This window comes from Arachis duranensis, chromosome 3 (genome assembly GCF_000817695.3).
Source record: "Arachis duranensis cultivar V14167 chromosome 3, aradu.V14167.gnm2.J7QH, whole genome shotgun sequence".
NCBI lineage: Eukaryota > Viridiplantae > Streptophyta > Magnoliopsida > Fabales > Fabaceae > Arachis > Arachis duranensis.
In genome coordinates, this window is record NC_029774.3 from 64,709,205 (window position 1) to 64,722,691 (window position 13,487).

Sequence of the window (13,487 nt, forward strand, 5' to 3'; positions counted from 1 at the left end):
TTAACTCTTAATAAATTATACATCAACTATTATTATTTACTATCAAAATTACATATTATTAATTATTCTAAAATAAATTAATTCATATTGATACCAAATAATATTTATTTAAAATTATAATTTAAATTTCCATCGGAGACACGGAAAATGAAACTTTTTTTTTTTGGTGGCTACACGGAAAATGAAACTAGTTATAATTAAAATGCATCCAAACAAAAAATATATATAAATGTAATTAAATACAATTAATTATTTGTTAGCAGAAAAACAACTGTATTCTGTTCTCCAAAACTCCCCTTTTGGCCTTTTCTGTTCCCGGTGCTCTTGCTTCCCTCTATTTCCTTCTGAATGCTATTTCAATTGAAACCTAATCTGCCACTTTCTCATTCTCCTTGCACTCTCCATTCCTTCACTTCCCCTCTCTCTGATTCTCGCGGCAAAATCAACTGATAATGCATCTTGCGCAAAGACTCGCCAAATCGACAAGCTAGGGTTTCCTCCAGAAAATTCGGTTCTCGCCGGGGTTTTGCGGAGGAGACGCAGTCGCCGGCAGCAATGGCCACCAGCTTGCAGATGAGCCCTCAGGTGGAGCAGATCCTCGGCGAAATCCGCGATAACTTTCGATTCCTGGCGTATGTAACTTAATTTTACTACCTCTTCAGATTCAGTTATGCAATGTTTTTGTGTTCGAAATTTTTTTACCTCTGCTCGTATATAATGTTAGAGGGTGCAAGTTAAACTTGTTGCCAATTTTGGGATGTGAATCATACTCGTTTAGCATCTTATTGATTTAGTTAGGGCAGTGATTCTTGAAATTGGAGTGAGCAAAGGGGATAATGTTGAAAATTTTCTGACTTGGTCCTGTGCTTGTATTTGTATGTTTAAGGTTTATAGGCTTAATGATATTTGTGAATTTAGGAATTGTATGGTTTGAAGCGGTGTAGTGATGGCCAGTTCTGTATTTATTGAGGTAGCTCATTGTACACAAGTTATGTTATGCTTAGTGAAATGAGCATGGGAGGATAGTGGTGCTACTAGAAGAAGCTATGTCTTGAGAGCCACTAGATTTTGTGAGATATTTCTGTTTTTTATTTTAGCAGGACAAGCTATTCCGTTACTGTTTGATATTAAGATATGCAATTCCATTTTTGACTTCTTGTCCTCTAATCTCTATGTAATAGTATCCTTATCTTTATTAATACTATATTCTTTTCTCTCCCAAAAAAGAAGCTATTCATGTTGATCAGGACGCTAATATTACCTCCTCCTCCTCCCACGGAAAAAGGCTATTGATGTTGGTCAGGAGTCTAGTAGACTATTTTTGCAGTTTTTAGTTCCCAATCTATCTGAAGAGAATAATTGGTTTTAAATGCACAAGTATATAAATAAAAAATGAATGTGATGTATAAAATTCATTATTTGAAAAGCTTCCTTAACCTTATAGTTGCATTTCCACTTAACAGCACAAGTGTATATCGATCAATCATTTTTAGGTTTATTTAATTTATTATTATGTTTTCCTCTAGGTGCTTTGGTATTCCCATATGACATAGATCTTTTCTGTTAAAACAATGATCTCTTGAGATTTAGTATGATCATTTGGGTTGCCTCTTTTGCAGTGATGGGCTGGAGGCTATTATTTATTTATTTATTTTTGATAAAAGAATAACATCACTAAGATAGTGGGAAGAATAATAAAGCAAATGGAAGGATAAGAGGTCCTCCTTACGGAGCAAAAAAGCAAACAAAAGAAAAAGCTATCTATGGAATGTAGCTTTCCAATCTCTCAACATGTTTGAGAGGAGAAGTGCACTGGATAGATCATGAGCTTTACAAAAAATAGTGGCCGTATGTCTAATTCTATCCCATAAAACTTGCTTATCTCAAAATCTGTGATTGAAGGTACATAAATGGTTCTCTAATCAAATATTCCAAATGGTGGCATATACTGCACAGTGCACAGATATTTTGCTTCTTTCCTACTCCCCAGATCAGAACCCAATAAAGAGAAATTAATCTAAGGTTGTAAGGCACACCCAGCAATCATCAAAGGTACTAAATAAACTAACAAAGTATTCAATAAGAAAAAACAGCCACTAGATTATACAAAAAACAGATGTGCTATTGATTCTAAATTTGCCCCACATATAACATACCTAACAACTATGAAGTCTTATCCCACTAGATCAGATCTTCTTCGTGGATCAAATGGCATCATATTGCCCTTATATAGAGCACACATAACAAACATATTAGGGGAAATTGCCTTAATGTGGCCTTCAAACCTGCTGATGTTATTGTTGGTGTTAATTAATGTTGTTGACCATAGTTATGCAAGTAAAGTATTTCTCGAAGGCTGTTATGTTATCCTTCCTTTATTTGTCTTTGATCAAGCAATGTATTTATTTGTAATGATCTCTGCTTTCTTGTGTATCCTTTGCTGTAGCCACTTTCGCAGTTACTAATTCTTGCTGAAGTGAAATAAATAAAGTTCAATAGATCTATAATCTTTTCAAGTATTCCTATATAGTAATAAAATATTTTCATTTAACATCCAGAAATGGCTTCCAAAGGCTTGATAAGATTAAAGATTCCAATAGACAAAGCAAGCAGCTGGAAGAACTCAAGGATAAGATGGTGGAGTGTAAAAGGTTAGTTAAGCATTTCTGTGGTTGTAAACTTGTAATCTTGCTATATCTTAGTGGCAACTGTAACTTTGAGTTGAGTAAGAAGAAAAATGTAGGTTCCTTTCATATTGACTTTACTGGTTTACTTTTCCTCATGAATTGACTTGCAGAAATCTTTTTACTTTGTTAATAACTAATTATCATAAAGAAAATTTCTGCCTAGGAATTTTACCGTCCATTGCAGTATCCAGGGGTCGAATGTTGTATAATAAGAGCAGCACACAGAGTCTTCTGCTTGTAGGTTGTTACACTGGTATTTATTTTAATGGAAATACAGAAATACAATAGAACAGTAAAACATAATAGAGGAATTTCGAGAGTCCTCTTCTCTCCTAGCCTAGGCCTTTCCAAGTCTTTTCCTATCTCTCACCTAATCAGCTCCTCCTTTTATTGCCTTCCCTCAAATTATCATAATTAGCATTCAACTCCTACGATTACGCCTCCTTGATTCTCTCATCTGACTAATCCAATCATCAATTATTGTCACTTATGATTACACATTTCTCCTGCCCTATTATTCCAACCTTTTCTTTATTGTTTCTTCTAGAATAATGATAAGGTAAAAGGATTATTTTCTTTCCTTTTTTGGCTGCCTTTGCTGCTGACTCAGCATTCTCTCTCTCTCTCTCTCTCTCTCTCTCTCTCCAGGGTATGTAACAATACCTTCCCCTTGAAGCATCACCTTGTCTTCAAGGTGGACGGAAGGAAAGGCTTCTTGAATTGCAGCTGTATGATGACAGTTGCAGCTCTTCCCGTTCAGATTCCCCTGCATGGGCCTCTTGGTTCATCCCTACGTCTCCTTCTGCATCTTCTCCTAGGAGTATGATTTGATAGTGCTTCATGGAGCACCTATGATCAGATCCCCACTTCTCTCCACATCTGAAGCACTACCCTTTCCTCTGTCTCTTTGCCCACTTTTCGTTCGAGAGCCGTTGTGTGCCGCTGTTACAAGTCGTCTGCGAATGAGAAGCGCTGCTGCCTCCTGTACGAGGAGTAGGGGTGCCTCTGTTTCTGTTGGATACAATATCGCCCCTCGATTCGCTGCCGTCGTGAGTGTTGTACTTTGCCAAACTAGAATTTTTGAAAAATCCAAATCTAGCTCCCACCGAACCAGATCCGCCTGATCCGCTCCCTTCCGGCAACCCCTCCACCCTCTTGCCGTTAGGGTCAACGCCAGTCTCCTTCCATGCTTGATTTCTCCATTCAATAGCCATGACTTTATCCATTAAAGCTGGTAAATTATTGAACTGAGCCACCTCCAATTCTGCCTGAATTTCCTTTGAGTCCATTGACAAAGATGCACATGAGAGCCTCTGTTCCCAGGTTTCTCTGCGTTCGAGCTGCAGCCTCAAACTCTTGCCTATACTGAGCAACATCCTCCACCTGTTTCACCTCTAGTAACGGAGCCATGGGGTTGAGAGCAGCTCCAGGTTGAAAACGTTTCAATAAGTCCTCCTTGAATCGTCTCCATGTCTGAAATGGTGTGTATTCTTCCCACCACTCCATCCATGCGAGAGCCTCTCCCTCCAAAGCAAGAGTGACAAAGTCCATCCTTTCTGCCAGAGCCACCTGGGTGACACGAAAATATCTTTCCATCTTCACCAGCCAGCCATTTGCATCATCTCCCGAGAAGATGGGAATGTCAAACTTCCTAGTAGGCTCAAATCTCCTCTGTTCTGTTTCACCTTCGTTATTGTTGCCGCCTCTGCCTTCTGAACCTTCTCCATCTCCCCCGTTTCTCCCTCCTGCCCCGTTTCATCCCTGGTCATGGTGTTGCGAAAGCATTTCCCTCACCTGTCTCAGCAAGTTGGTGGATAAGAGTTCAAATGATCGGTTTTGAGCTTCCAGTGAACGATTCTGGGCCTCCCTCATCTCCTCCATTTGCTTCTCCAAGACTTCCAACCTCGACTCCATGGCAACTCGCGTGGAAACCATGCACAGAGGATCGGTGCTCTGATACCAGTTGTTACACTGGTATTTATTTTAATGGAAATACAGAAATACAATAGAACATTAAAAGATAATAGAGGAATTTTGAGAGTCCTCTTCTCTCCTAGCCTAGGCCTTTCCAAGTCTTTTCCTACCTCTCACCTAATCAGCTCCTCCTTTTATTGCCTTCCCTCAAATTAATTATCATAATTAGCATTCAACTCCTACGATTACGCGTCCCTGATTCTCTCATCTGACTAATCCAATCATCAATTATTGTCACTTATGATTACACATTTCTCATGCCCTATTATTCCAACCTTTTCTTTATTGCTTCTTCTAGAATAATGATAAGGTAAAAGGATTATTTTCTTTCCTTTTTTGGCTGCCTTTGCTGCTGACTCAGCATTCTCTCTCTCTCCAGGGTATGTAACATAGGTCTTGTAGAAGCTCCATTTTTGTTGTGAAAATTCTCTTCCTTTGTTATCCTTATAATTAGGTGCTTTCCAGATTTTTTATTTTTCAATTCACTTTTCTGTTGGTAGGCACAAGTGGTGAAGACATTTTAATGTGATCTGCTGTAGTTTGCTATTTCCTTTATCAATGCATACCCAACTTTCTGGAGTATGAAGCCTTATGTTTTTATTACAGGTTGATAAAGGAGTTTGATCGAGAAATTAAAGATGAAGAGGGAAAAAATCCCCCAGAAGTGAACAAGCAACTTAATGATGAAAAGCAATCAATGGTTAGTGCCGAAAACCTTTCTATTTTGGATGGTCACGTTTTGGAAGGGGTACAATATCTTCAACCTCAAAGTATTATGAATGTGGCAATATTTTTCTTTTCACATCTTTGTAAATGATTTGCATTGCTAAATGTGGGTCTCAGGCTTTTTCATGATGATCTAGGGTGGGGTAGATTTGGTTGTTCTCATGCTCATTCATAAATTATGTCATTGCTTCTTGTTGCACTAGAACTGCTGATTCTTTATGTTTGCTTACAATGGTCCCTTCTTTGTTTGCAGATCAAGGAACTAAATTCATACGTGGCTCTGAGAAAATCGTAAGCTGACACCTCATATTTCTATTTCTGCAGTTAAAATAAAATAACTCTTCTGTGTAAAGGCACGTAGGTCTTAGAACAGATAATATGGTTAATACCATTTTCGTGTGCTCATTACCATATTACTCAAAATATTATCTCTTTTCCCTTTACAGTATTTATGTTCATCCAAAAGTACCATAATCCTTTTGGTTATTTGAATGGAGGATTTATACTATTATATGGATGATTGATAGGTACCTGAATACCCTTGGTAATAAGAAAGTTGAACTTTTTGACATGGGAGCAGGAACAAGTGAACCTACAGCAGAACAAAATGTTCAACTAGCATCAGGTAAAATATTCCAGCCTTCTTTTGCTCTTAATATGTTAAGTTGGTGATTATCTTTGGTTTATAGGCATGCTGTTGCTGTATGCAAATGTTTGGGTATTGTATTTTTATTTGTATTTTTCCTGATACCTGCTGTATACAATTTGATACTATTATGAATCTGTCACTTAATCTCTGGTAGAAGCTTCATGTATATGGTTAATTGATAATGATTTGACCTGAGTCTTAAGTAACTCACTGACTGATTGTTAGCTCTATAGCTACCTATTCTAAGTTCTAACTTTTCCTTTAAAAAAAACTGTTCCAACTGTTGTATCACTTGAGTTATACTGCTAGAGCACATGGTCTGAGCTTGATAATCTGCACAACCAACCACAAACTGTTGAAGATTCGGTACACAGTTTTCCCCATCATACACCAAGCAACGGACCATTTTTTCCATTCAACGTTTCCTTTTCTCTGTTCCTCGAGAGAGAGAGAAAAAAAAGAATCAAATAGAAACAAATTGTAGGGAATTTTAGAATCTGGATCATGTCATAAATGACCAGACTCTGACCCACAAGGCGCAGCAAACTAGAGTGCAAGATTGCAACAAGAATTGAAGAACATTGTTTGTACAAATTTTGGACCAAATCAAATGATTCACATGCTATTCATGGGACAACGGTGACCATGTGCTGATTTACCCAATGACGATCTAAGCTTGTGTCCAAACCAATTTCAAACCATACAAGTTTAATTGTGTAGTATGTAGGGATGTCAATGGGGCGAGGCGGGGGATGCCTCCCCGCCCCTGCCCCCAGATTTGCTCCTCGTCCCCGCGGGGGGCGGGTCAATAGGTGACGACAGGGCCAGAACGAAAAGTTTTTTTAAAAATCAAAAACCATTATTACAACACATAAATATATCTTATCCAAGATTACAAGTGGAAATACAAAATAACAAATCATAGTCCATAAAACAAAATCTTGAAATACAACTTCCATTCTAAGAAAAAGTCATAAAATAGAGTCTTCAACATCAAATAATTTTCCATTGTCAGAATACAACTTCCAACAAATAACTCCATGTTTTCTATTAAAACAACACAAACATGAATATGTTAACATACATAAAAAACAAGAATACCATATATTAAATAAAAATTTGACATAAGTAAAAAATAATTAACTAAACTCCTAAATCGCCCGTATTCATCTCAGTTCCAAGGAATTGGAATTTTAGACCTTGGTTTACCTATATTATATCAATCCACGATAGGAGTCGAGCTAAAACTATCCATCCTGTACATAAACAGCAAGATTTAATATAGAAACACTAAATTAAGATTTAATACAGAAACACTAGATTCTAGCTCAACTTCAGATACAAAGAGAAAATTCAGAAAACAAAAAAAGATTAAATCAAATACAAAAGAATACATAATAAATCAGCAAAAACAGCAAAAAACAGAGAAGGATAAACTATAAACTGCAATAAATCAGCAAAAAGAACACATAACAAAAGAGATTATACAGAGAACACATAACAGAGATTATATAGAGGAGATTTTAGACTGCAATAAATCAGCAAAAACGGCAAAAAACACAGAAGGGGATAAATTATAAACTGCAATAAATCAACAAAAAGAACACATAATAGAGCAGATTATTCAGAAAACACATAGATTATACATAGGAAGAGTATCAAATCTTAACTGTTTCATAATTATAAACCCTATGTGTCTAAGTGCAATACATTACAGGGGATTATACAGAAAACACATAACAGATATTATACAAAGGAGATTTTATACTGCAATAAATAGGCAAAAACAGCAAAAAACACACGGGAAAAGAGCATCAAACCTGAAATTAGGTGAAAGTGGAGATGGAGGAGGAGGAGGAGGACAGACAACAGGGCTGTGGTGGGGGAATGCGACGGCGAGTTCTTTCGATGAATTGGGGGGACGCTTCGGCGACTTCTTTTGACAAGTTGAGGAGACCCGACGACGAGGCAGGAAACAGCGCGGTGCGGAGGGGGAACTGCGCGGTGTGGTGATGTCGTGGTGCGGGAGAGAGAACAGCGCCGGAGAGAGAACGCCGCGGTGCCTGGTGATGTTGCGGTGAGTGGGACGGCAAGGTGAAAAGGAGAGTGGCAAGGGAGGTGGCTGGCTGGGTGCAGAGAGGATGGAGAGAACAAAAAAGGGGGGTGTCACGGGGCTTAGGGGCGAGGGTAACTGGGTGAGCGCGGCGCTAGTGAGGGGGAAAATGAATTAGGGTTCTCACTTTTTCTATATAGAGAAACTGTTGGAGGCCAGCAATTTTAGTATTTTTCCAACACAAATACTAAATTGTCATTTTACTAATTTATATATGCAAATTCTGAAAAATATGGGTGCAAATTGTATTGATTTATGGGTAGCAAACTGTATTAATTCATGTGTGCAAAACTCTAGTAAATATAGGTGTAGATTATATACTTCTTGTATGCAAAACGTCTGTAAATATGGGTGCAAATTATTGCTGGTTAAGTGCGGGCCAAAATTGATAATAATTGCTGGCCATGTAGCATTGCTCTTCTATATATATGGAAGGTGGAATGACTAAAAAACCAAAGTGAGAGATAAACTATTAAGGGTGTTTAAGTAATTTAATATATTCGGGGATTAGCGGGGTCGCGGACGGGGATCCTCGCTCGGGTCCCCGCACCTGCCTCGGGGGAATTTTGTTCCCCATCCCCGTCCCCGCAGGGAAACTTCTCCGTCATCAGGGCCCCATTCGGGGTGGTCCCCCACAGGGATCCCCACCTCCTGGGGAGTTTAGACATCCCTAGTAGTATGTGCTCTACATTCATCAAAATTAACAAAAGAATGCTTTTAGGATTTATGTATAAATACATATGAAATTTGATTGTGAAAGATAGAAGCTTGAATCGTGTAAAAGTCGTGCAAAAGTGAGAGCTCAAGAGGCGAATGTTTTCTGCCCATTTTTTTTTTATTTTATGTTTTAAAAAAATGGGTAGAAAACAAATGTGTGTCTGTGTTTTATTATCTTATTTATTGTTGACTGTTCTAATGGCCTCACACTGGCCTCAATTCTATATGGTTCATCACATCATGATATTTAAGAGGGTTGGATTATAGACACACAGTTGCAGAGACTATACACCTGATTCACTAAAGTTCATCAAATTCTTGACCGTTCTAATGGAGGATTCACACTGGTCTCGATTCTATATGGTTCATCACAACATGATATTTAAGAGGGATGGATAATAGACAAAGTTGCCGAGACTATACACCTGATTCACTGAAGTTCATCAATTTCATGATTATTCATGGTGGCATCCTTAAAGGCAAATGGATTTACTGGATGTATGCCTAATGCAATTGAAGGTGTATAAATAAGATGATCCAAACTCTCCATTGAGTTAGAATTCATATCTGCGTTTTTCCCATTGTAACCTGTCTCCGTCTATCATCTATCATCTTTGTTGGCATGATACTTGAATTTTTGGGTTGGGGATTGGGCACTTGCCCTTTCTCTGCATGCTTTTGTTCTCGTGTAGTGATCGAAGAATATATCTCACCAAATTGACCCATTTGGCTTATTGTATAGAAATGTCTAATCAAGAACTTATCAATGCTGGGATGAAGCAAATGGATGAAACTGATCAGGCTATTGAAAGATCTAAACAGGTGTGACTTACATCAGATTCAGAATTAGACTTCGTTGCTTGTTTATGTTCATTCTTAAATTTATAGAAAATGTAGGTTGTTCATCAAACAATCGAAGTAGGCACCCAAACTGCTACTACCTTGAAGGGCCAAGTAAGTGTTGTATGTCAAATTCACTTTAAAAAAGGGGAAATCATATCCTATCAAACATTTGATGTGTCTTGTCATCAAATTGTGCAGACTGAACAAATGGGTCGGATTGTTAATGAGCTTGATTCAATTCAATTTTCAATTAAGAAGGCCTCGCAGCTTGTGAAGGAGATTGGCAGACAGGTTGATTTTATTTTTGTTTGTTTGTATGCAATATAAACTTTTTAAACATCGGCCATGACTTATACTCTACGTTACCTCCTGTTATCAGGTAGCTACTGATAAGTGCATCATGCTGCTTCTGGTGCTTATTGTCTGTGGTGTCATTGCCATTATTGTTGTGAAGGTACTATCTTCATTCGATCTATTAATTTCATCAATTTGTCACTGATACTTTCTCTCGTGAAATCCAATACCTTGTTTTAAGGAAGAAAATAAAAATGTTAAACTAAATTATGCTGCTCAGGGCCCCAAAACTAGAAAAAAAAAAAAGAAACTCCTGTGCAGAGAACTCATTTGAAAATAATATTTAGATTGGATTATTAGATATTTTTAAACCTTTATTTTTATTTATGTATTAATTTTTTAGCATTGAATAAAATGATGGTAGAAGAAAATAGTTGCAGAATGATCCGTGCAAGCAAATTTGCCGTTGAAATACTTATATGTTTTTTATTTTGCCAACTGATTATGTTATGCAAGATGTCCATGCTTCTGTTTTAACTGACTCTTGCACATTGCAGATTGTGAATCCCCACAACAAAGATATCAGGGATATCCCAGGGTTAGCGCCTCCTGCTCCAAGCAGAAGACTTTTGTACCTAAGGACTGAACATTTTGATTAACTCTTTTTTACAGTTCTATCCATCCTAATCCTACCAACCGTATTCTTGGTTACCATGGACTACGATGAGATAGTCGGAAGAAAGAATTTCTTGCCGGAGTTGTGCATATTCTGTTTGTGATTCTATGTAAATCACACGAGCTTCTCTTGCTTTGTTTTTAGTGCCATGTTTCTTTATGTATCATTCCCGAGATGTTGTAGGGTTAGAAAAAATAATTTGCCAGTGTGGGATCTACGGTGTACATGTCCAATTCAAAGGAGATTTGCGTTTTCTTTTCTTCTTTTTCTTTTTATTGTTAAATTTATTATTTTTCTTTCTTGTCTCATGGATTGGGTCTTGTAAATTACATTTATTCCAGCGTGTGTTTCCTGCTCTTCATATTTTTATTTACTCATGAAATTCTCTTCCTTGACTCTAAATTGAGATATAAACGGTGTAAATGAGGAGCAGCGTGCTAACTTTTATTAGTTTATATTCAAATATAACCATGTTCGGAGCACGTACTTTTTAATTTCTAATCCTAGTTATAAGTAACAATGCCATTCATAAAGTCTTTTCTCCGATGTGGCGGCTAATTGATACGTACTAGGAAGACGAGGGATGAACTATATTTGCATCATTATTTATTTTTAAAACATAAAATAATTTATACTAAAATGTCCATGTTATCTTGGATTTGATTCGATCGTTGCGGCTGTTGTACTTGAACTTAAATAGTCTGGATGTCGGATCAAATATTGTGGAATCCGACCCAATTTTCTAATTATCCAAAATATTATATTAAAAAAATAAGTAGTGTATATATATATGACCCTAATTTCACTCGGTCCCAACTATTAAAAAAATAATTGTAATGTATAATTCATTTAATTTTTATTCTTACTTTTATTTTTTGTTATAGACTATTTTTCTTTTTAATTTTTTTACAAATTTAAATTTGATCGAATAACTAATTATCCAAACCGATTTAAACCCATATTTAATTGGTTCGATTAAGGTACAATCACAAAAAATATACCAATCCAACCTAATTCGAACCGATCAATTTTGTTCTAATCGGTTCCTATTTTTACTCAAATCTGACCTAAACAGACTCGATTACACCTCTACTATTATCAATTACAAAATGACAAAAATAACTTGTTAATGATATTTGACAAATAAAAATATTTGGTGACCAAGTGTTTTTAGTAACCTAGTCGAACCAAATCATGTTGTATGTATCCTCATAAGCACACTTCTTCTATGTCTTCTTATTCTTCTTTCGCATTGTCTTCTCATTCTTTTTCTTCTATGTCTTCTCTTTATCCTTCTTTTTTCTGTCTTCTTCTTTTTCCTTTTTTTGCATGTTCTTTGTTTTTTGTTATGCTTCTTTTATTTTCTTTTGTTTCTCTCTTTCAAAAAAAATAAGAACAAGAAAAGGAGAAAAAAAACTTAAAACAAAGAAGTAAGAGCAACATAGAAAAAGAAAAAAGAAGTAAACGAAAAAGAAGCCATAGAAGAAGATATTTCTTTGTATAGATTTTTTTTTGTGTTTTTACAATTATGAATTTCTATGTTCTTTTAATATTTTATCTATGTAATAATTTTGCATTCATCTTCACAAATTTCTGTGTTTAACTTTATAAATTTATATGTTTTTATTTTTTTTTTAAATTTTGGTAACAAATTTTTGCAAAAAACATTTGAAAAAAAAAAGAAATCTTTTAGGGAAGAGAAAGTATAGGGAAAATGCAGAATTTTGTCGACGAAAATATAGAAATTTTGTATCTTTTATTTTATTTTTTTGTTTCTCTTCTTTGACAACAAACACACATTTTTGAAGAAATAAAATTGTTCAATATATATGATATTTTTGTATAAATACTATTAAATATTTACTAAAATGATATAAATATATATTTTATCTTCGTATGCTTAATGAAAATCACTACGTTGATATAAAATAAAATAATTATAAATAAAACGACTGAAATATGAGTATCGTAAATTGAATAAGATGAATATTTATATTATTCATTTAAATAGAATGACAAGAAATCAGTTAAAAATATCATCAAGGCTTTTCGTCTAACCCATCTATAATTCAAAATTTCCTTTTCCATGATTTAATTTTCATTATATTTCATTTAAATTCTTTCTTAAAGAGATGTAAATAATAATTAAGAAATTAATTCAAATATTCACATCAAATCATGTCAAGTCATTATTATTTAGGTGAATTCTATGGTATAAAAATAAAATTTTTTCTACACATGAAAAAGTCAACGTGGCATGAATTTAAGAGTAATTCCTAACTTTTGTAATTATTGCTTTGTTCAGATTTGATAGAGAAATGTATAAAAATTCAGATTTTGTCTTTTTTAATTAAATACATTAATTCTAATGAAACATTAATTATAAATATATTTTTATTCTATTGGGCTAAAGAAAAATAATAAATTTTGGGCTATAATGAATTGTTATTTAGGTAGTGTTTGGTGGAGAGACAGAGACGAAAAGATTGAGACCGAGAAACAGAGACTAAGAGACAGAGATTAAAATAAATTTCAGTATTATGTTTGGTACAAAATGGGAGACAGAAATTAAAACAAGAATGAAACTCTAATTTAATTTGCACAAAGGGTAAAATTGAAATTAATTAATTGAAATGAGGGTATTTTAGGTATAAAATGTTATTAAAGTTTCAGTTTCCATCTCTAAAAATTTTAGTCCCTGTGTCCCAACTTTTTTAAGGTATTGAAATACTGAAATTTTAGATACAGAGACAGAAATTTTAGTACCAGTTTTTGAACCAACAAACATGATATTGAGTCCCAGTCTCT

The 13,487-nt window shown here is 35.3% G+C and overlaps 1 protein-coding gene across 1 annotated transcript; it reads left to right on the top strand.

Moving 5' to 3' along the window:
* Positions 1-248: 248 nt before the first annotated feature.
* On the top strand, positions 249-11,061 carry LOC107479470 (novel plant SNARE 13). The gene is made up of 10 exons (XM_016099602.3): positions 249-632; positions 2,559-2,651; positions 5,268-5,361; positions 5,641-5,678; positions 5,915-6,012; positions 9,609-9,688; positions 9,764-9,820; positions 9,908-10,000; positions 10,089-10,163; positions 10,561-11,061. The coding sequence occupies exons 1-10, from the start codon at positions 556-558 to the stop codon at positions 10,660-10,662; spliced, it is 807 nt and encodes a 268-aa protein (XP_015955088.1). The 5' UTR covers positions 249-555; the 3' UTR covers positions 10,663-11,061.
* Positions 11,062-13,487: the final 2,426 nt, after the last annotated feature.

Coding starts and splice junctions, on each gene's coding strand:
- LOC107479470 (XM_016099602.3), top strand. CDS start 556: ATGGCCACCAGCTTGCAGATGAGCCCTCAGGTGGAGCAGATCCTCGGC. Junction 633..2,558: donor GATAACTTTCGATTCCTGGC/GTATGTAACTTA, acceptor TTTAACATCCAG/AAATGGCTTCCAAAGGCTTG. Junction 6,013..9,608: donor AAATGTTCAACTAGCATCAG/GTAAAATATTCC, acceptor CTTATTGTATAG/AAATGTCTAATCAAGAACTT.